Here is a 22,905-nt window from a genome sequence, read left to right as displayed (position 1 = left end):
CCCTGGCAGTCCAGTGGTTAAGACTTTCCCTTTCAATGCAGGGGGTGTTGCAGGTTTGATTCCTGGTAGGGGAACTAAGATCCCACATGCCTCCTGGCCAAAAAGAACCCCAAAACATAAAACAGAAGTTTAACACTGTAACAAGTTCAATAAAGACTTTGAAAGTGGTCCACATCAAAAAAAAAAAAAAAAATTCTTTAAAAAAAAAATCCCCTTACTCCCATAATCCACACTCTTTCTAGAGGAAGAAGGTTTCCCTCCCAGTCCATCCTAGGTTCCCGGTCAGAATAGTTACCTCAAGGTTTCAGTGAGAGCTGCAAGACCCTACTCCCATGTTGCTCAGTCAGATGGCTCATCTCTGACCAGAACGAATATTCACTTAAACACCAGTTGTTCATTGCCTTGGCAATTGGAGTCTGCCCGCTCTGTGTGCTATAATATAGAGTATTCATCAGAGGAACAAATGCTGAGGGATGGAGTCTACCCAGCCTCAGAAGAATTGTGATGGTTTTTTGTGCTAATGGTGGGGAGGGAAGGGATGAGGAGCACACTATTCAGATATAAGAGATCCCACCCCTCAATTGCTACACCTGTCAAGCAACAGGAATAGCTTCTATGAACAAAAGAAATCTTCTATTGTGTGTTAACAGTCCTGTAATTCATGTATTTCAGTTCTGTCCTTAGCTCCCCATTCTTTCCATCACTGAAAAAAAAAGAATGCTACCTCAAATTGTGTGGATTTTCAAAAACAGTTATTTTCTTCATCTGTGAAAATGGTCCCCTCTCCCTCTCTCAAGGAAGACAACTTCTTTGTTCTCAAAAAAAAACTGAAGTTGGTTCAGGCGTCTTTTTTCTGTGCGTTGTCATAATAGGGTATGTTGAGTATAAATAAATAGGTTGTCATTAACCACAGCTGAGTTTTCTGATAAAAAAAACCACCAGCCTTCTTTCTAATTCATTCTTCTATGACCTCTAAACAGGTAAAAGGAAAACTAAGCAACCAGAATGTCTAGCGGCTGAGCCCGAACTAAGAACAAGGGGAAGTGGGAATAATTGAAAGCAGTTTACTCTATGCATGCCGGGGACTGGGGGCTGAAGCCTGAGGAAGCAGGCCACTGCACTGAAATCTTCCTCCAGACGGCACTTTCTCCGAGGCGCACGCACATGACACTCTTCTCCCTCTTTTCACAAGAGGAAATCATAGTTCTGCATGAAGAGATACAATCCAGAGTTCTACAGAGAATGACTTCAATCTAATATAAACCTCCAATGGCTGCAGAGTTACAAACACAGAAAGTTGAGCTGTAGGATTAACCACGTTCACCAAATAAAGGATTAGGCTGTAGAACCCAGAGTTCGCGCCTCACAGCACGTACAGACCGAAGGCACGCTGCAATTTAAAACCTTTGCCATCTGATAGGTACAGAAGCAGTGGAATTTGAGAAGACAAAAAAAAAAAGAAGAAGAAGAAGAAGAAAAGAAAATCCAATTTAAAAAAGTAGAATTTAGTCTGGGAATTCCCTAGAAGTCCACAGGTTAGGACTCTGCACTTTCACTGCCTAAGGCCTGGGTTCAATCCCCGGTCAGGGAACTAAGATCCTACGAGCCGTGTGCAAGGTCAGAAAGAAAAAAGCATTTAGTTGAAACAGCAAAAAGTGCCAAAAATTTATACTAAAAGAAAGTCTTAGGGGTCCTAAGAATGTTGAGAAATTATCAGAGAGTATCATGAAGAAAGAAGATAAGTCAGTATTCCTCTGTGAGGATCATAAATGTCAATAAAAAAATGGCACAAAAGATAGGAAAACTTGATGGCCTCCTTTGTTAAGCTCCCATATTATTAAAGACACTCACCCATAACTCCGAAAATCATTATTTATTGGAAAGAAAAATTAAAAGCAGTCTCTTTAATTCCCACGAGACCAAATATAGTTCCCTTGCCCTCCAAAATAAATCTCCCATCCCTCACAAATTCTTTATCCTGACTCTTAGAATGTCCTGGATTCCTTAATGGATACAGTCCCCAGACCCTGGGAGCAACATGAAACAGTGTCCCCCTCGAGTTTCTTATCATGGGAGAGCGGCTGAAAAGTCAACAACTTGAGGTACTTCATTTGATATCTCAGCATACAGGCCAGGAGGTAAGGCGTTCTTGGGTGAAATCAAACTTCCACAACAAATCAGTGATTCCAAGAAGTCTTTAAAGGAGTGATGATGCCAAGAGGAATCCTCCTGGCCAAGACATGGCCTTCCCAGGAAGATGGAACTATTTAATCTTAGCAAGGGTGGCTGCTCTTCTTTCTGTGTTCTGGAACAAGGCACGGATTAAAGCTTTCACTTCACTGGAAGAGAATGCAGTTGCCAAGGGCCCTTTTCCATCTGCCCACCTGCAAAATAAAAAAATACAATTTCTATTTCCTATTAAGTATAAGCAAAGTTTTTAAATTGCTTACTTGATTCCAAACATGTATTTGTTTAACTCATTACTGAACAGGGGATTTTTGCAGAAACTACTGCCTGTGGCCGGTGATTTGTTATATAAATGACATTAATTCAATAATGTGTTAAAATGGAAATAAAACAAGTTCTGGCATTTTCCCCCTTCTTTATGAGTCTACCACTCAGTATCTTTAACATCTTCTGCTTCTTGGCTGCATTTTGATATCAGCAGAGACAGATGAAGAGACCAAGTTAGAAAGATAAAAACTCTTCTCCCTTATTCTATACTCACTAAGCCCGTTTAAACTTGACAATTATGACCACATGCTCACAGGGTTATATAGAGAAATGGGATCTGTAACTACTTTAAAAAGCGAACCACAGGCAGCACATTTTAACTGAGAAAGAATAGGCACAAAAAATAATACATAAAATCACACACACAAAAAAAGTCAGTAGAATAAAGGGTAAAAAATATGAACAGCTCACAGACAGAAAGAACAAAAACTAATTGTTACCAGTGGGGAGAGGGAATTTAGAGGTAGGGGACTAAGAGGTACAAACTAATAAAATCAATTACAAGGATGTATTGTACAACACAGGGAATATAGCCAATAATAACTATAAAGGGAGTATAACCTTTAAAAACTGAATCACCATATTGTGCACCTGTAACTTAATATTATGCATCAAAATGCTTTTTTCCACAAAAAAGCACAGATTTTTCAATATAAAAAAAAGAATAGGCATTTTACAATGGAAAAAAAAATGATCACTAAAAAGATGCTCAATGTCATTAGAATTTGGGGAAATACAAACTGAAAGGACAATGAGCCATTTCACAGCAACTAGCCCAGGAAAAAATTTCAAGTCTGATAATACCAAATACTGGTGAAAATGTGAAACAACAGAATAAATAAACTATGAAATATGCAGCTATAAGATAAGTAAGTCACAGGGATGTAGCATACCCATAAGGAATATAATCAATATTGTAACAACTTTGGTGATGGATGGTACCTGCTATTACTGTGGTGATCATTTCATAATGCATAAAAATATCAAATCACTATGTTTTAAACATGAAAGCAATATAATATGTTAATTATAACTCTTTTTTAAAAAACTATGACTATTATTAGAATATGATACAGCAGTGCATATGAACTGTAGTTACATATACTTTCATGAATGAATTTTCTAATCAAAAGAAGCAAGTTATAGAAGATTCCATTAACAGGAAGTTCAAAAACAGGCAAGTCTAAAATTTATATTTAGGGATATGTATGAATGTGGTAAAACTATAAAGAAAAGCAAGGAGATAACACAAAATTCAAGACAGTTACCTCTGGGGGAGGGGGGACCATTTGGAGAACAGCACATAAGGGTCTTCAAAGGTAATGATAATATTTTTCTTAAGTTGGGTAATAGGTACGCAAACATTTATTTTACTCTTTTTTTCTTTAGACCTGTGAATATGTTATATATACTGTACTCCTTCATAGGTATATTTTTTAATTTTTAAATGTTTAAACTACACACTGGAGATAGTTACTTTGGTAAAAAAAAATATTTTCTCAATTAGTTATCCTTATATCTACTGAAATTTCTGGGAGGAGAAACATCTTCCTAGTCAGAAGAAAAGAAGCTGAGATATATCAGTATTATAACTGTTCTCAACAAAGAATTAATGATCATTCTTGGGCTGCAAGAGGGCCCTTTTAACAGCAGAAACAAAATTTCTCATCTGCTGCCCTCTGGAGTCTTATCTGAAGACATAACCCACCAAGGACTTGTAAATAATAGAGGAATCAACTGAAGTTTGTACTAAGTGCAGTTAGAGGTCTTCTGAGGTGATTTTTTTTTTTTTTTTTCAAGCAAAACTCTCATTTACCTTGTTTAAGAATGAATAGTATTTGCTGGGAACAACTCAGACACATCGAGGATAGGTAGTCTAATATACTTGGGCATCTGTAATAAACCAACCTAAATCAGCTAGACAAGTAGCTATAGAGATGGATATGGACCTTAACGCCTATTCAGTGCGTTCTCTATGCAAGGTTATGTGTGTTTGTTAATCATACACCAAGACAAAATTAAAGCATCCACGGATATGCAACTAGCCAACATCTATCCTGTTTTGCACAGTATCAATGACCTTCACACACTCAATAGGATACAACAAAGCACGCAATTGCAGAGCATAGCAATGTTAACTGATGGTGCTGAGAGAAAACATCCACTGTATTTAAGAAAAGAGGAATCCTTTCTATGTGTGTGGTACTGAATCCCTGTAGAAAAACTGCTGCCCAATCAAACAATGGTTTGATGCTGACTATTCTTACAGGTAAAAGTCACTTCTCTACTAACATATCAAAATCGATCTTAAAATGCATCCCCTGTTGGTTAAAATGGGCAAGAATTTCCATCTAGGTGTCAGAAGGTTGTATTTCTTGTAAGTACAAGTGGTACAAGATCATCTATCTGTAGAGCACGACAAAACAACACGCTCAAGACAAAAATAACAGAAGCAAGAAGTCCTTACACTATCAAATATGAACAGTGGTCATGAGATCCGCGCTACGACAGGCCGTGCAAAGGCCCCAGTTACTGCTACTCGATATGAAACCTTCCTGAGTAACACTAAGAAACAGAGAAAAGCACTGCCTTCGATGGCACTAATATTCTTTTATGGTTGTGAAGACATAAATCAGTCCTACAGAAGGGTTTTACCCACCGATCCCCAATTTCTTGCAAACTGGCTTGTAGCATCATCATCAGCTCTTTGAACGGCATCCATTTGGACACGTAGACTGGCACCTCTTCTCGGTATTTCTTATTCTCGTTTTCTTCCGAGAGAGGTGCAAATACTTGAGGTCCTTCATCCACCACTGTTTTGCACAAGGAATACAATCTGTCAGCGTCTTCGGTAGAGATGTCCTGATTTTGCACAAAGGGAACACAACAGAACAGAATCGGACCAATTTAGCGGGAAGAAAACAGCAGATCTTTGGTGCAAGCTACGCAGGGGGTCAGTGGCAGCAAGATATTTTCCAACCAATTTAGCAGATCTTACTGATCTCATCAGCTCTGACAATACTCCCCAAACTAGAATGACATGCAATAGGTTTCAACAGATTGTTGGTAATTTCATTTGCTTGCATGAAAGAATCTGTTTCTCCAGTAGAAAATGGTGCAGCGTGCTGGAAAGCAGGGAATCTTATTACAGGGGTTTAGCCAATCTATATTTTAGAGGAATCAGCTCGCAGAGTCCAGGCAACTTTGCTGCAGGACCACACATATAGTCCCCATGTCAACAGGGTGCTGGAACAGTGGTGCCTGCACAAGGCTGCATTCTATCTTACTAAATTAGAGTATTCGATCCACTTACTCATTAAGTATACAACTTCACACTCTGGATTTTGGGAGCACTGCCCCATTTCCAGGCTCCTCACTCATAATTTACACAGATGCCAGGTGGCGTCAGCTGTATAATCCTACTTTCTTAGATAGATACGAAGGACAGAGATTAGCAAGACTCCAGCAAAACAGAATTAAGACAAAAGTGAGAAAATAACAGTATAATGACTTAGACATGAAACATGAACAATTTCTTCTACCATCTGTGTTGACTAAAAATGAGGCATCAACATCATTGGAAGAACAACTTTAGCTCAAGTCTGGAGAGGCATCTAGTGGCCCTTACCTCCAGTGCAGTGATCCTGCCAATGATCTCGGAGACCGCTGTGTTGAGTAAAGTCCCCATAGCCTTGCAATATATGTTCACCGGCAGGACATCCTGCCACACAACTCCGAGTCTCTTTAGCTGGTGCAGCACCTGTCAGAAAAACACAGATCTTTACATGGAACAGAGGTGGTTACAACTCACATTTTCCTAGATTTACATTTACCATTTCTGTGTGTGTGGAAGAAGAGGTGTTATATAAAAGTGATGTAAAGCCATTCAGAACACGTTTCTCGAATATTTCACCCTAGTGATATCTTTGCTTGATGAAAAATACTTACCCTGTGGACAGGAAAACTGGAGTAAAAAGGTCTGTCACTTAAGAGAGAGAAGCATCTTTTTTTTTTAAGATGAAAGCTAGTATTTCAAACTTCTCAAAGTTCATGGGTTAAAACACTGGGTTGGTCAAAAAGCTCATCTGGGTTTTTTGCAACATCTTTTGGGAAAACCCAAACGAACTTTTTGGCCAACCCAATACTTGTGATGGGAGACTTATTAGATAACTAGGCGCACTACTGGCTTAATGGGAAGAGAGCTTCCTATTGACTTGGTGGGGCAGGGAAAAGGAAAGGAAAGGCCATCAATGTGACTAGAAAAGGTGGCCACATTTCCACAGGGAGTTGTGGGGAATCAACTGAGCTACCTGCCACGTACACTTTGCAGCTTAAAAACAAGCAGGAAGCATCTAAAGAAAGAGCACGAACTGCAGAGCTAACAACAGCTCCCTACCTGCCGCACCGCTTTACTTGCTGCAGAATAATTGTCCTCATCGTCCATGTTTGAAAAGTTTCTAGCACTTGATAATCTTTCCAGGAGTTCTCCTTTCTGTGCCCGCATCTGGGCCAGAAAACACTCTGTCCCTATGACGAGAAAAGAGAATAAAGAATTCTGAGTGTCGTTCAGTTACACACAGGGTGGAGGAGGAGAGACAAGACGGAACCTAGTATCTGTTTTTGCCTATTTGAAAACAACTGCTTGTTAGTTAACATAAGGTGGCCCTAAGGTTACGATTAATAAAAACACCACTTCTAATACATCAGCCAGTCCCTCTAAGCCCATCCTCAGAATAGTGAGCTTTTTTCAAAAGTCCATCCAGAATCAGATAAGAAAGACTACATATACAGTAGAAGCCACTGCTTATTTTTCTGATATATCTACACCACCTCAGGGGAAAGTCAGGAATTGAAAAGCTACGTAAATGATACAGATTCTCTGCTTTTCCTAGGCTATCATTATAGTAAACATACTGATATCCCATATTTCTTTTTATTTTTAATAATCAGAAGTAAAGCTAAGGGAGGTAGAATACAAGGGAGCTGGTTTGAGGTTTTGCAAACAAATAAGCACTGACATTAGTGACTCTTACGAATAATGCTAACAGGACTGTCACACTACTCCTCTTAGGACATGTCACTCTACTGACAAAACTCTAATTTGGTGAATTCACCACACACCAGCAATGCAGTTTGGAACTCTAATGTACCACAGAATCATGTCATGAAAAAGCAATGCTTTCAAAAGACTGCATTCACTTCATAAAGCTAAATAACTGGGAACACCTGCGAATTAAATGCCCCCTCTCTTCCAGTATAGCTCAGGGACCACCATCTAATTTCAAACAGGTCTCATTTGTAAATTACACAGATACTAGTCTGACAAGCTGCATTATCAAAATGCTTCCCTACATTTAAGGCATCATTACCAAGTCTCCGGAAGCCAGGTACAAGGTCCACAAAAGTAGTAGTGCCATCGCACAGAATGGGGGCGAGACGCAATCTGAACTGATGCCCGAGGGTTAGCAAGTGGTGGGCAATATACATACAGTTGTTGTGGTGAATGGCAGCCAACTGTGGCAGTTTTTGAAGGTTCTCCCTAGGTCAGGAGGAAGCGAAGGAAAAGAAAGAAATCACCTGTTACTGAAGTTGACTCGTCTAATGACTTTCTCGGGATTAATCATTGTCTACTGTATAAATGCCATACGTAACAAGATGTAAACTCATCGCTCCCACTCCCACGCAGTGAGTTTGTTCTGCCCGCATGAGACATTATTCGATAAAACTAGCCCAGTGGTTAACAAGAAAGAAAGAGCAAGGGAATGGATGTTTACCTGTGTCAACTCTTTGTACTAGAAACCTAGAATCGCTATACATAATTCCCTTAAAATTTAACACTGGTAAGTCTGTGGAAATATAGGTTTGCTTCCTCTTTCTCCAAACTCCTATTTCATTTATACAATGAAGCACTTAACTATTTTCCAATTCACTAGTTTTCAAAGATGGCTGCAGATTAGAGTCATCTGAGAAAGTTTAAATATATAGATGCTTAGACCTCACTCTCCAAACAGAACACAATCTCTGAGTGAAATCAGGGCATTTATATGTTTTAAACACCCCCCCCAGGTGATTTTAAATTTTCATAAAAGATTAAAAATCACTGTTTTCATTCGTCCACACATATTAGTCTATCTGCCTAGCATGGGAAGAGAGCTTGTCTTAAACCTCTGCTACATATCCACTTGCAGTCATTCAATTAAAACTTCCTGGTTTTCAATTAAAACTTCTGTTCCATGTCAGGCTAGAATATACAAAGCTGGAAACTAACATCCTAAGACAGTTGTCCTCACTTTGGGCTACATGTCAGAATCATCACAGGGCTTTAGAAAACAGATATCTGAGTCTTAAATCACACCTATACATCAAAATCTCTAGAATTGGGGCCTAAGCAAATATATATATTCTCAAAGGTCCATGAAAGAGTCTAAAATACTGCCAAAGCTGAGAACACTAATCTAGAACAGTGGTTCTCAAAGTGTGGTCCCCTGGCAAGAAAATAGCAGCATTACCTGGAAATCTGTTAAAAAGTCTAGGCTTTATCCCAACCCTGCTGCTGAAGCTTAAGTTCCAATACTTTGGCCACCTGATGTGCAGAGCCGATTCACCGGAAAAGACCCTGACGCTGGGAAAGATTGAGGGCAGGAGGAGAAGGGTGCGGCAGAGGATGAGATGGCTGGACAGCACCACTGACTCAATGGACATGAATTTGAACAAACTCTGGGAGACAGTGAAGGACCATGAAGCCTGGCGTGCTGCCGGCCATGGGGTCTCAAAGAGTTGGACATAACTTAACGACCAAACAACATTACTCCAGCCCTACTGAAACAGATATCTGTGGGGCATGAAATCTGGTAATTTGTATTTTACCAAAGTTTCCTGGTGATTCTGAAACACACTAAAGTTTGTAAACCACTGGTCTAGCATAAAGTTCTCAGATCATACAAAGGGGGGAAACAACAAATCTAACTCCACCCCAGTGTGAAAAATGTTTCTAAGCACAAAAAGCCCTAAGCCAACTGTCTTTGAATCCCCAAGGACATGGCTATCAACTGACCTGAAGAGGTTTTCTCTTTTCCTTTACCTAACTAAGTAGAAAGTGAATTAAAGTTTTAAGCCACAGCAAAGAGAATACAAATAAAAATAATAAGTTTACAATAAATAAGTGGTCTTTTAGAACAAAATAACTGGGCCTACTTAAAAACATCTCAATTGTTCAAAAATCTATCAACATTAAACTGACCTTTTCTTTGAAACCAGAGTTCTTGACTTAAGGAATAGCTTTGCTGACATATTACTTAAAATATTTATAAAGTCATCCAAAACACTTTATTTGGATGATAGAGAGAACTCCTGGAGGCTTAAATATTAACATATCAGATTAATATCAAAAGAAACTTTAAAAATCCAAGATGTGAGGTAAATACACCCTAAGGTCACTAAGAAGAGCAGCTGTGTGTGTGTGCTAAGTCACATGCAGTCTCTCCTAGAAATGTTGATTCATGTCCTTGCGGTGGGGTGAGGAGAAAAGGTGAAGGAAGATGGAGTAACTTCAGTTATGTCCAACTCTCTGCAACCCTATGGACCATAGCCCACCAGGCTCCTCTGTCTATGGGATTCTCCAGGCAAGAATACTGGAGTGAGTTGCCATGCCCTCCTCCAGGGGATCTTTCCCCCCTCCAGGGATCAAACCAGCACCTCTTAAGTATCCTGAATTGGCAGGCAGGTTCTTTACCACTAGTGCCCCCTGGTATTAAGTCTGCAAAGCTATGAATGCCAAGGAAAAAATGTGGGATGTTTACTAGATAGCAATATGGAGCAATGGATGACCTTTTTGTTTTGCAACCAAGTAAAGTGAGACAGTTTTGAAAATACCTACCATTACTAATAGGGTAAAAGTTCTCTTGAGTTTTCAAATCTGTCTTACCTACTATACTACAGATGAAATGGCAACCCATTCCAGTGTTCTTGCCTGGAGAATCCCGGGGACGGGGGAGCCTGGTGGGCTGCCGTCTATGGGGTCACGCAGAGGCAGACACGACTGAAGTGACTTAGCAGCAGCAGCAGCATAGTACCCCTATTAACTGATTATTAAATGACTGATGTTCTTTAAACATGTATTGTAAATGGTTTATTGTACTTTATTGTGAGTTTTAGCAGCCAATTATCTTATGTGGGAATATAAAGTTACTGTTTTAACCTGACTCAAACATTTCAAGCCTACAATATTATACCGAAGTCAGACACAGTGGCACTTACTTGTGATATGTTGGTACAACATCATGGAACAAATGGAAGATATTCCTCACTGAGTAGAAAAGTTGAACAGCACTAAAAAGAAAACACAGTTTCAAGAGAAACGCATAAGGATATAAAGGCAATGAGAAAAAAAATTCTAAGTCAGTGCACCTTAAGTGAGATCCCCTACTAAGACTACAGCTGGAGAGACTATGCTCAGTCTACAGCTGAGACTACAGCTGCCTTGGCCACTGCTGAGAACACCACTCCTCTGGATGGAATGAATTCTCAGCTAGGAGTTACCAACTGAACTGCAGGTCTGAAAACCTGGGCCCATTCACAGCATTAAGAACAGTGGCGTTGAAGCCAAAGCCTCTTTTCCATTTATCAATTTGTGTTCTGCCAGGACCCCGAGTATCCCTTCAGTAATGAATGGAGCTAAGCCTCAGCAAATGTCACCTGCTCACTGGTGCACTCTGCAAAGGGCAAGGCATCAATAAAGGCACTCACTGGTGCTGCCAGGGCCAGTCTGCCTTCAGCCTCCACCTTTTCTCCTTCTCACCCCAACGCAAGGACATGAATCAACATTTCTAGGAGAGAATCCAACCTCAAGATTTCTTGCCCTTTAAGTCTGGTCTTAGAACACCTGAAGATTATTATTAAAAAGCTCTCAGAGCAAATAAAAGGCTCATGGAGCTTACTTCTACATAAGACTAACTGAAACTATGTACCCTGAGTAAGTCACAGGAATTCCACCAATGATTATTAAAAATTAGTCATGGTTCACTATACCCCAAAACACTGTTAAAACTTGATGACTATGATACCTAAATTATTTCATTTTATTTTCATTGCATTCTTGTTGTTTGAAGTTTGATAATAGGAAAGTGGGTTGTTGTAGCTGTGTTTTTGTTTGTCCTATTAAAACTAATTTTTTGGTGAGAAGGATGTCTGTAGACATTCAGTATACAAAACTGTTGTTTGGTGGGACTTCCCTGGTGGTTCAGTGGCTAAGTCTCTGCACTCCCAATGCAGGGGACGTGGGTAAGATCCCTGGTCAGAGAACCAGATCCCACATTCCGAAACTAAGAGTTCACATGCTGCAAGTAAAGACCCAACAGGCTGCACCTAAGACCTGGTGCAGCCAAATAAGTAAATTTAAAAATACACACACACACACACACACACACACATATATAGTTTGGTATTATCTTATGAAAAATTGCCTTGCGTCCCTAACTTCTGCTTGAGTATATTTCAGGTGAATGCCACGTAAAAATGCCTGCATGCATACTCAGTCACTCAGTCATGTCCAACTCTTTGTGACACCATGGACTGTAGTCTGCCAGGCTCCTCTGTCCACCGAAGTTTCCAGGCAAAAATACTGGAGTGGGTTGCCATTTCCTACTCCAGGGGATCTTCTAGACCCAGGGATCAAACCGGCGTCTCCTGTGTCTTATGCATTGCTAAGTGGATTCTTTACCACTGGGCCACCTAGGAAGCCCTATTCACTCCTGTATTTATTCTGCAAAGTGAAAGGGAAAGTCACTCAGTGTCCGACTCTTGTGACCCCATGCACTATACAGTCCATGGAATTTTCCAGGCCAGTATACTGGAGTGGGTAGCCTTTCCCTTCTCCAGGGGATCTTCCCAACCCAGGGATCGAAACCAGGTCTCCCACATTGCAGGCAGATTCTTTACCAGCTGAGCCAAAGGGAAGCTCTTATTCTGCCAAAAGAGTACATAACTCCCTTCACATGTATTACATTTTTCTTCCTCCTTATATTTAAAACCAGACAGACTTATGAATATAATGATTCATTGAAGTCATGGAAGTATTTTAGAATGCATGTTCTTTCTGGAACAGAATAAAGGGGTTTGTTTATACATGGGGATTAAAACTTCAGAAGCCCCATGGAAGACGCAATTTGATTAAGTCAAGCTCTAACTGAAACTGTTTTCCTATGAGAATGTGAAATAAAAAACTATGATACACAGATTCAAACTAAAGAGGCTTTGGAAAACCCACTCTATGATCAACTTGGGCTACAGCCTACTGTCGTCTCCTCAGTCTGGTTCAGGAGTAGGGGAAGGAGCCTATTAAACAAAAAGAGATTCAAATATGGAAGTATGTGGGATCGAGTTTAGGTATCTTGAATATAATGTTGATTAGAAGAAATCTTCTGGAAAGGGAGAAATCAGAACTTTGGTGCATTTCATTCTTTTCCGTCTACCTTTGGCTGCCCAACAAACTATTACTGCTTAAAATTAGTATTTAAAATATAAATTAATTAGGAACTAGATTTCAAAAGATAAAATGAATGTTAGGCTAAAGAGCCAGAGCATGCTGAAGCAGGTGGTACAACTATCACTATGACCACCACCACCAATGCTAATTAACATCTGAGTATTAATTATTTCCAAGGGAGCATTCTATGTTCTTCACAAGAGCTTTCTCATGTAATACCATTCAAGTCAAATAAAAAGTTGAAAGTAAAAAATTAAAGAGGTTTTTGTTAAAAAGTGATTAACAATTTTTAATGTCAAATCCATTTGTCCATCCACATATATGATTTTATTTCTCATACTTTGCTGTAAGACTATATGTTGTTATAAGTAAAAGTTAGTTACTAATACATATCTGTGTGCTATACTGATTCTTTAGGGAAAAAATATTAATAGGATAAGAAAACCCAAAGAATTCCAGTTAATTTTCTTAAGAAATGTCTAGTTTAGATATACATTTAACCAAGTCATTGCCATTTTCAGATAACTCAGAACTCATACCATTGATCACTGCTGGTTGTTGCTTCCAGTAAAGTCTGATAGGCAAGTTCCATTAATTTCTTCACAGATTCACTGATGCGACATGTGGGCAAAGAAAAGGAATGTTGGTCCAATGTATTCTCAGGCTCTAAATTCGCCACTTCATTGCACTGAGCGGTGGATACTTCCTGTACTTGTAGCTTGTCGTCCTCATTAGGACGAAGTAAGTCTGGCACACTTATCTGAGAAGCAGGAGTGATCTAAGAGTCAAACACAGAAAACGCATCGTCCTCAGAATAATCCAGATGCATGCAGATGGTCAGGAATGAGATACTGACCGCTTCCATCACAATTAAGTTGTGGATCCACAGAATAATTACAAGATATGAGTGAACGTGGCAGTACTTTAATGACTGCTCAACCTTGGGTGAAAGGATGTCATAAGGAATAAGCAATACCCTTTACTGGGCCATTCTCTTCACTCTGCATTCTTACTCTTGGTGGAAAACAACAAAGCTGTGAAACTGACCCAAGACTTTAGGTAAATGAAAGGACCTTCAAAAAATCCTCTTTCTCAGATTAGACTGTTGGACTAACGCACACCAGTATGACTTTGTGTTCCACTGTCATTAAGTTATTTCCCATCAGAAACATGTCTCGGCTTAGCCAAAGAAACAACACATTCAAGCTAGCTTATGCTGCTCTTAAAAACAAAATTCCAAACAAAATCCAAAAACCTTCCCTCCATTTACACTGAATGAGAATTCCCAGATTTGGTGAAAAATAAAGAGAAGAACGGGGCTTCCCTGGTGGCTCAGCAGTAAAGAATATGGCCTGCAATGCAGGAGGCAGTGGTTTGATTCCTGGGCTGTGAAGACCCCCTGGAGGAGGGCATGGGAACCCACTCCAGTATTCTTGCCTGGAGAATCCCACGGACAAAGAAGGCTCCACAGGGTCGCAAAGAGTCGGACATGACTAAAGCGTGAGAGCACACACACACAAAGGAAAGAATACTAGGCCTCTAGTCTGGAAACATCAGTGATATTTTCTACCCTAACTTTACACAAAGTCATTTAACCTCTCTTGACCTCAATTTTCTCATTGCAATATGAATAAATTGCATTAAAACAATGGTTTTCAAATCTCGCTTATCAAAGATGCCTCAGGAGCCAAAAAAAAGTTGGGGGGAGATTAAGCAGGTGGAAGCGGCAGGTTCCTACCTCAAGAAGAGCTGCTCTGCTCAGCACATACTGGACCTCTATGGAAAATTTCTGATAGAAAAAGTTTAAGTTTTTTTCAAGTCTCAAAAAAACATTAAAGTCATCAGACTTGCCATCTATATATAAAATTTGTACAATAACATCTATTTTGTAGGGCTGTTATAACGTTTCAATGAGAATACAAATATCACACCCAGGGGAGGTGCCACTGGCATCGAGTGGGTAGAGGCTAGCGGTGCTATTGAACATCCTACAGGACAGGCCCCAGAGCAAAGAATTACCTGGTCCCAAATGTCAACGGTGGCATTGCTGAGAAACTCTGATCTAGAGGAAGTGCCATCATTAGGATCTGGATATTTGGGAGGCAAATACAGTCTTACAGAATGTCAGAAGCAGTTGAATAGGGAGCTCAGAGATTATCTAGTTCAATTCTGTCATGTTACATAAAAGGAAACTGAGGTCCAACAAGGCTGAAAGATTTAGCCCAGAGCACAAAGCAACCTAGTAACAATCTCATTTATAACAAGGAGTTAGGACGAGCTCTGGGGATACATATTAATTCACCAAATACTGACTGAGCACTAAGTACACAGTAGTGGGCACCAGGTACATTCTTGATGCTAGAGGTACAACAGTAAACAAAACAGCAAAGAACAAAACACACTGGAAAAAGAGAAACCAACCCTCCCCACATAGAGCGTGTTTGCTAGCAGGGAAAAACAGTAATTCAGACAAAATATTTATTGACAATAAGTAACATGAAATGAAAGTCATTCAGTCATATCTGACGGACTCTTTGGGACCCCTCGGGCTATACAGTCCATGGAATTCTCCAGGCCAGAATACCGGAGTGTGTAGCCTTTCCTTTCTCCAGGGGATCTTCCCAACCCAGGCATCAAAGCCAGGTCTCCCGCATTACAGGTGGATTTGTTACCAGGTGAGCCACAGGAGAAGCCCAAGAATACTGGAGTGGGTAGCCTATCCTTTCTCTAGAGAATATTCCCAATCCAGGAATCAAACCTGAGTCTCCTGTATTGCAGGCAGATTCTTTACCAAATGAGCTGTCAGGGAAGAAAATCAAAGCAAGGAAAGAGTACAAGAAATAGGGGGAGGCTTCCCCGATGGCTCCGATGGTAAAGAATCTGCCCACAACATAGGAGACCCTGGTTCAATCCCTCGGTCAGGAAGATCACTTGGAGAAGGGAATGGCTACCCAATCCAGTATTCTTGTCTGAAGAATTCCATGGACAGAGGAGCCCCGCGAGCTATAGTTTATGGGGTCACACAGAGTCAGATACAACTGAGTGACTCTCAGTGGTAAAGAATCTGCCTGCCAATGCAGGAGACACGGGTTCAATCCCTGATCCACAAAGATCCCACATGCTGCAGAGCAACTAACCCTATGCACCACAAGAATTGAGTCTGGACTCTAGAGCCTGGGAGCCACAACTATGAAGCCTGCAGGCCTAGAGCCTATGCTCTGAAACAACAGAAGCCACTGCAGTGAGAAGCCCGCACACTATAAGTAGAGAGCAGTCCCCGCTCACTGCAACCAGAGAAAAGCCCACACAGCAAAGAAGACCTAGCACAGGCAAAAATAAAAATTAATATATAAATAATTTAAAAAAAAAAGAAGTAGGGGGAGGTTACAATTTTAACAGTGGTCAGGTAACTTCCCTGGTGGTCCAGTGGTTAAGACTCTGGGCTTCCAATGCAAGGGTGGGGCGTGTGTTTGATCCCTGGCTGGGGGACTAAGATCCCACATGCTGAGCGGCGCAGCCAAAGGAATATTTTTTAAAAGAATGAATTTTTTTAAAAAAGTAAAATAGTGATCAGGAAAGGGAGCAAGTCTATAGCAATATTCCAAGCAGAGGGGGAGAGAGGTTTCAGAGTTCTGTAGCCAAGCCGTCCTGGCAAATGAAGAGAGTGACTGAAGGGGAATGCCGCAGGAGATGCAGTCAGAGCGGCAATAGGGGACCCATCACCCTGGGCCTTGCAGGCCACGGTAAGCCGACTGGGTCCTTCTCTGAATGAGACAGGAAGCCACGGGGCTTTGTGCATGAGAGTGACATAACTGACTTTCATGTAAAACCCTGCGGCCCAGTTCCCAGTACTGAGTGCATTTCAGTTCCCCTCACATCCCCAGATTATACCAAAATGTGTTAATATCTGTGGAGCTCAAATGGCTAATTAAATATTTTACTGAAGCGGACACTACAACAGGGTAACCCCAGGAGAAAGGGGCATGCAGAAAGCACAGAGGGGAGAGAAGCATGGTCCTCTCAGTGGTCACAGAAAAGCGGCTGAGGAATTTTCTAAGGGATTAGTTTAGTCTATGTCGTCTTTTAATCTAAATAACACTTACATTTGCTAAATATTATTTTATATATGCAAGATATTTTTTAAAAAAACAGAAAAAATACACAGAATTATCTAAGGTCAAAGGAGTAAATTACTCTCAATGCAAATTATAATTTGTCCATGGATTTTACAGATAATTGTTTATACCATCAAAGATCGTATCTTTTTGTTTCCTTTTATTAACTTCAAAACTAGCACCTCTATTAGCCTAAGCAATGAAGTCAACATTTTCACAACAGGATATAATCTCTGGATATAACAGTACCTGTCACAAAATTGCGTACTAAAAATTCAAGTGATAATGTCAAGAAAACTATAGGTTGATACACTCTATGATTTCAACAACAGTAATCCATTAAATTCACGTATACTTTTTCAATTTATACAACGCTTTTATGTGTGTTATCTTATCAGGATCCCACAATACCCTATGAAAGAGGTAGATCTTAGGACCCCTTTCAAAATGAGAAAACTAGTGTTTAAGAAAATTAATAACTCACCTCAATGACCTCAGCAAATGTCACGTGCTCTTCCACTCTACCACAATCATCTCAAAAATCAGCTGCTTCCTAACTCAGTGTAATAAACTATAACCATCCCCCCCATACCTTCACAGTGTTGTGAATTTCAGAGGTCATTAGGTTTCTAGCCGCGACGATCACATCCTGACACTTCTTGTTAGCAAAATGAGAATTGATATTACGGGCATATTTCAGCAAATCAGTAGTATCTCCTTTTAAAAACCTCATCTCCTTTAAGGCATTTTCAAATTCTTCAGTGGATTGTATGATCTAAGAAAGAAATGCAAGGAAAAGAAAGAAAAGTAAAGAATTATATACATATATTCCTTTTCAATATTAAAATTTCAAATCCAATGTACAGAAAAGAATAAGGAGCAGATGGTTAAGTTTTAGAACAGACCATCCACTACTAGGCAGAAAATATTACACATTTAAACTCATCAGGAAGAGCATCTTCATTAGGAGTTTCTGACTCTGCTTAGTAAAAGTGCAACAAATTTTTTAGTAAATATACAGTAATCCCCCTCCCTTATCCTCAGTTTCAGTTACCCACAGTCAGCTATGGTCTGAAAATACTAAATGAAAAATTTCAGAAACAAATAATTCCTAAGTTTTAAATTGTGCGCTGTTCTGAGTAGCGTAATGAAATATCGCCCTGTCCTGCTGTGTTTTACCCACGGGATATGAATCATCCTTTTGTACAGCATATCCGTGTTATATACACTACCTGCCCATTAGTATAGAAAAAACACTTCACATACATCTACAGTTCAATACTAACCACAGGTTCACGTCTTCATGGAGGGTCTTAGAACATACCCCAAACATAAGAGGGGGACTTCTGTACTTATTTTAGTGTTTGAGGAAACACTAGAAAGAAGCCAAAAAGTAAAGTATCACCTAGTAGCTACTAGACCTGATACAAATATAAAAACAATTGTTTTTCAAAAGTACCTAATTAAAACATATTAATACTGAATAAGAAAGCATACTTCCCAATCAAAAGGCAGCAAGCCAGAAGAGAAATGAAGTTATAGGGAATTTGCATCCACACCTTATGAATAATTTTCTTAAAGAACAAACGATCTCTAAGATAAACAAAGGACAGTGACAAGAACCTGTGGTCTCCCCAAACCTTCAGTGACACTTCTGCTCTTACCTCTTCATACTGCTGTAACTTGCTGCTATTTGTCGGGATAGAATAAACCAAACAATCTTTAATAAGGCACTCAGATAGGTCCTCCCAGATTATGTCACCAAGCATCTCAGCCAATGTGATCTTAGATGTCTTTAAATTTTCTAGGTCAGCATCAAGAGGTAAATCTGAAATCAAGAGAAAAAGTTTTAAACAAGAAGCTATTCACATACCAGATATATTCTCAAATTCCCTACTTTTCTAGAACTCTTCACTTTTAAGATGACAGGGAAGAAAACAGCACAAGTAATTCTACCCTACTTCAACTAACTATGTGGGAAAATCATGACACACAATTATTATTGCATTTTCACTGCTCAGATGAATCATCTGCAGTGTAAGACTGCCTGCCTGTTCTCTGTAACAATTAGGTAGTAAGCTATCTACATTATAATCATCCACTGCTAATCCACGGATCTGATTATATGACAAGCACTCAGAAGTTCTGCACACCAAGTTGAAACTAGTTTAGAATAAAATCCCATCTCTCCAATAATAAATAAACATACTTTTTCATCTCTGCAAAGGATCAGAGTGTTTATTCTAAGCAAAATATCAATAAATACCTTACATTATCATGTAATATCTAGTCTGTCAAACAGAATACTTCAATATACCTTCCATGGTATATTTTACGGTGGCTTTTTCTAACACATTTTGAGGAAGTTAATTAATTAACTGCTTCCCTCGTGGCTCAGCTGGTAAAGAATTCACCTGCAATGTGGAAGACCTGGGTTCAATCCCTGGGTTGGGAAGACCCCCTGGAGAAGGAAAAGGCTACCCACTCCAGTATTCTGGCCTGGAGAATTCCAGGGACCGTATAGGCCATGGAGTCGCAAAGAACTGGACACGACTGTGTGACTTTCATTATTAATTAACTAAATAGTATAAGAGAACCTTAAAAGAAAGTGACCATACTACCTCAAAGCCTTGAGCTATCTTATAATATCACAAGTCTAGGCCTGCACTGTTTGATATGATGGCAATCAGCCACATTTTGGTACTGAGCACATGACATGGGGCTAGTGTGACTGACGAACTCAATTTTTTTTAATTTTAAGTAATTTCAACAACTGGAAGCAAAGGTGTGTGGTTATAATGGGTAGCATAAGGCAGCCTTGTGGTGATCGGCTGGTTTTGTAGCTCGATCGTAGTGGTAGGTACATGAATCTACACAGGTCATAAAATTGCACAGAACTATTCACACACACAAATGAGTGCAAGGAAAACTGGAGAAATCGGAATAAGCTCTGTGAATCGTACCACAGTCCATTTCCTGGTTTTGATCCTATACTATGGTTACACAAGATGCTAACATTGGGGAAAACTGGGTGAAGGGTACAAGGGATCTCTATACATTTTTTGAATAAAAATTTTAAACTCAAAAAAAACAAAACAAAGGAAGTAGTGTAAAATACTTTTCTGTTAAACACAATTTTGTTGCTTTGATAAGACCATGTCTCACTTTAACCACAGCATCACGTATGTGTACTGTAGTATTAATTTCAGGCACATATATTACTTCTAGTATTTCATATAAACACATTTCCGATGTAGTCAGAGTAAACAGATTCATTCCACTCCAATGACTTTGTTTTCCTATGCATCAATGTAACACTGTAATGTGTGCACTTGAATATTCTGTGCATACAGCACAGGTTACAGTGATAACTATATAAACTGAAAAAAGCAGTTAAATTGAAGTGCTTATTATTTTCATTATGATATATTTTTCTCATTTAAGAAAATAACTATAAACAAAGCTTCAAATTTAAAACTAAAATATACTATTGATGCAGAATCAAATGAAGATGCAAAAGTTGGAGGAACTGCTAGAAACAGTAAAGGAAAAAAGAGACTGGGAGAAAATATTCCACGAATTTTACAACAAATGGCAGTGCAACTTGCTAAAACAGAGCAAGGCAAAATTTTGCTATGCAAAAAGCATTTTAAGATGATAAAGCAGACAATATTAGGAAACATTTTCAGCAAATATATTAGGAATTTGTCAAGCTTCCTCTCAAAAAAGAATTGACAAAATTAGTCGCCTGAAATCACAATTAAATGTCCAACCAAAAATGTGATTTTAATGGGATCTGTCACCCTGCTTATTTAACTTATATTTAGAGTACATCATCAGACACGCTGGGCTGGAAGAAGCACAAGCTGGAATCAAGATTGCTGGGAGAAATATCAATAACCTTAGATATGCAGATGACACCACCCTTATGGCAGAAAGTGAAGAGGAACTCAAAAGCCTCTTGATGAAAGTGAAAGAAGAGCGTGAAAAAGTTGGCTTAAAGCTCAACATTCAGAAAACGAAGATCATGGCATCTGGTCCCATCACTTCATGGGAGATAGATGGGGAAACAGTGGAAACAGTGGCTGACTTTATTTTGGGGAGCTCCAAAATCACTGCAGATGGTGACTGCAGCCATGAAATTAAAAGGCGCTTACTCCTTGGAAGGAAAGTTATGACCAACCTAGATAGCATATTCAAAAGCAGAGACATTACTTTGCCAACAAAGGTGTGTCTAGTCAAGGCTATGAATTTTCCAGTGGTCATGTATGGATGTGAGAGTTGGACTGTGAAGAAAGCTGAGCGCCGAAGAATTGATGCTTTTGATCTGTAGTGTTGGAGAAGACTCTTGAGAGTCCCTTGGACTGCAAGGAGATCCAACCAGTCCATTCTAAAGGAGATCAGTCCTGGGTGTTCTTTGGAAGGAATGATGCTAAAGCTGAAACTCCAGTACTTTGGCCATCTCACGCGAAGAGTTGACTCATTGGAAAAGACTCTGATGCTGGGAGGGGTTGGGGGCAGGAGGAGAAGGGGACGACAGGATGGGATGGCTGGATGGCATCACCGACTCGATGGACTTGAGTCTGAGTGAACTCCAGGAGTTGGTGATGGACAGGGAGGCCTGGCGTGCTGCAATTCATGGGGTCACAAAGAGTTGGACACGACTGAGCAACTGAACTGAACTGAGCTCATGGAAAAGACCCTGATGCTGGGAAAGACTGAAGGCAGGAGAAGGGGATGACAGAGGATGAGATGGTTGGATGGCATCACTGATGCGATGGACATGAGTTTGACTAAGCTCTGAGAGTTGGTGATGGACAGGGGAGCCTGGCGTGCTGCAGTCCATGGGGTCACAGAGTTAGATACAACTGAGCAACTCAACTAAACTGAACTGAGCTTGTAAATTTAGCTAGTGGTAAAATGACTTGATAAAATCATTATATGTTTTCTCTGTGTGTACATTTTGATATCAAATTTATGCTTGTTTTTAAAAAATTAATCAGGATACTTATCTATCCTTTTCTATTGACCAAAAGAGCTTGATTATCAAAAAGGATTATGTGTAATTTAAAGGGTACCTAGAATTTAGCCATAAACTTAATGTGCCTAATGGTGACCTTTTAAATAGGAAATCTTTAACAACCTTTCAAATTTCTTCTACAACTTTTTGTATGTTCAGAGTCTCTACTTCTCAGTAAATTCTAGTAACTTATACTTTCTAGAAAATCAACACCACTAACATTTCTAAAGAAAAAGGGTAATTTTCCCTCTCCATATCCACAAGTTTGTCTGTCTCTCTGTGCCCAAGTAACCAATGTTAAGAGTTTGGTTTGTATTCTTCCTCCCTTACATTTATAATATACACACTTGATATAGATCAAACTGTGTCCCCTACAATTCATATGTTGAAGCCCTAGTCCCCAACGTAACTGCATTTGGAGACAGGACTCACCTTTAAATAGGTCATAAGGGTGGAGCCCTGCCCTTAATCCACTATGACTAGTGTTCCTCTAAGAAAAGGAAAGACATCAGGGATGAACATACAGAGAGGAAAGGCCATGTGAGGGCAGTAAGAAGACTGTCTGCTAAGCAAGGAGAGAGGGCTCAGGAGAAACCAAATCTACTGACACTTTGATCTTGGACTTCCAGCCTCCAAAACTGAGAAAATAAATTACTGCTTTTTAAGTCACACAGCCTGTGGTATTTTGTTATGGAAGGCCTAGTAAACTAATATAATACTCAAATAGGGGGCTACACTTTCATTTTTATAAAATGGGTTCATGCCATAGATTT

At 39.6% G+C, this 22,905-nt stretch overlaps 1 protein-coding gene across 2 annotated transcripts in view; it reads right to left on the bottom strand.

The window, feature by feature from the left end:
• Positions 1 to 1,858: 1,858 nt before the first annotated feature.
• The window catches only part of ZW10 (zw10 kinetochore protein), a 35,186-nt gene continuing 14,139 nt past the window's right edge, over positions 1,859 to 22,905 (bottom strand). For both annotated transcript variants that reach the window (XM_005908307.2, XM_070384198.1), the window contains 9 exons: positions 18,777 to 18,940; positions 17,705 to 17,887; positions 13,537 to 13,775; positions 10,771 to 10,842; positions 7,884 to 8,053; positions 6,911 to 7,041; positions 6,143 to 6,274; positions 5,174 to 5,376; positions 1,859 to 2,384 (listed from right to left, as the gene is read on the bottom strand). In XM_005908307.2, the coding sequence (XP_005908369.1) occupies positions 2,264 to 2,384; positions 5,174 to 5,376; positions 6,143 to 6,274; positions 6,911 to 7,041; positions 7,884 to 8,053; positions 10,771 to 10,842; positions 13,537 to 13,775; positions 17,705 to 17,887; positions 18,777 to 18,940 (1,415 nt within the window). In that variant the 3' untranslated portion in view covers positions 1,859 to 2,263. The remainder of the gene's footprint in view (positions 2,385 to 5,173; positions 5,377 to 6,142; positions 6,275 to 6,910; positions 7,042 to 7,883; positions 8,054 to 10,770; positions 10,843 to 13,536; positions 13,776 to 17,704; positions 17,888 to 18,776; positions 18,941 to 22,905) is intronic.

This window comes from Bos mutus, chromosome 15, assembly GCF_027580195.1.
Source record: "Bos mutus isolate GX-2022 chromosome 15, NWIPB_WYAK_1.1, whole genome shotgun sequence".
Lineage (NCBI taxonomy): Eukaryota > Metazoa > Chordata > Mammalia > Artiodactyla > Bovidae > Bos > Bos mutus.
This window is presented reverse-complemented; position numbering and strand designations above follow the sequence as displayed.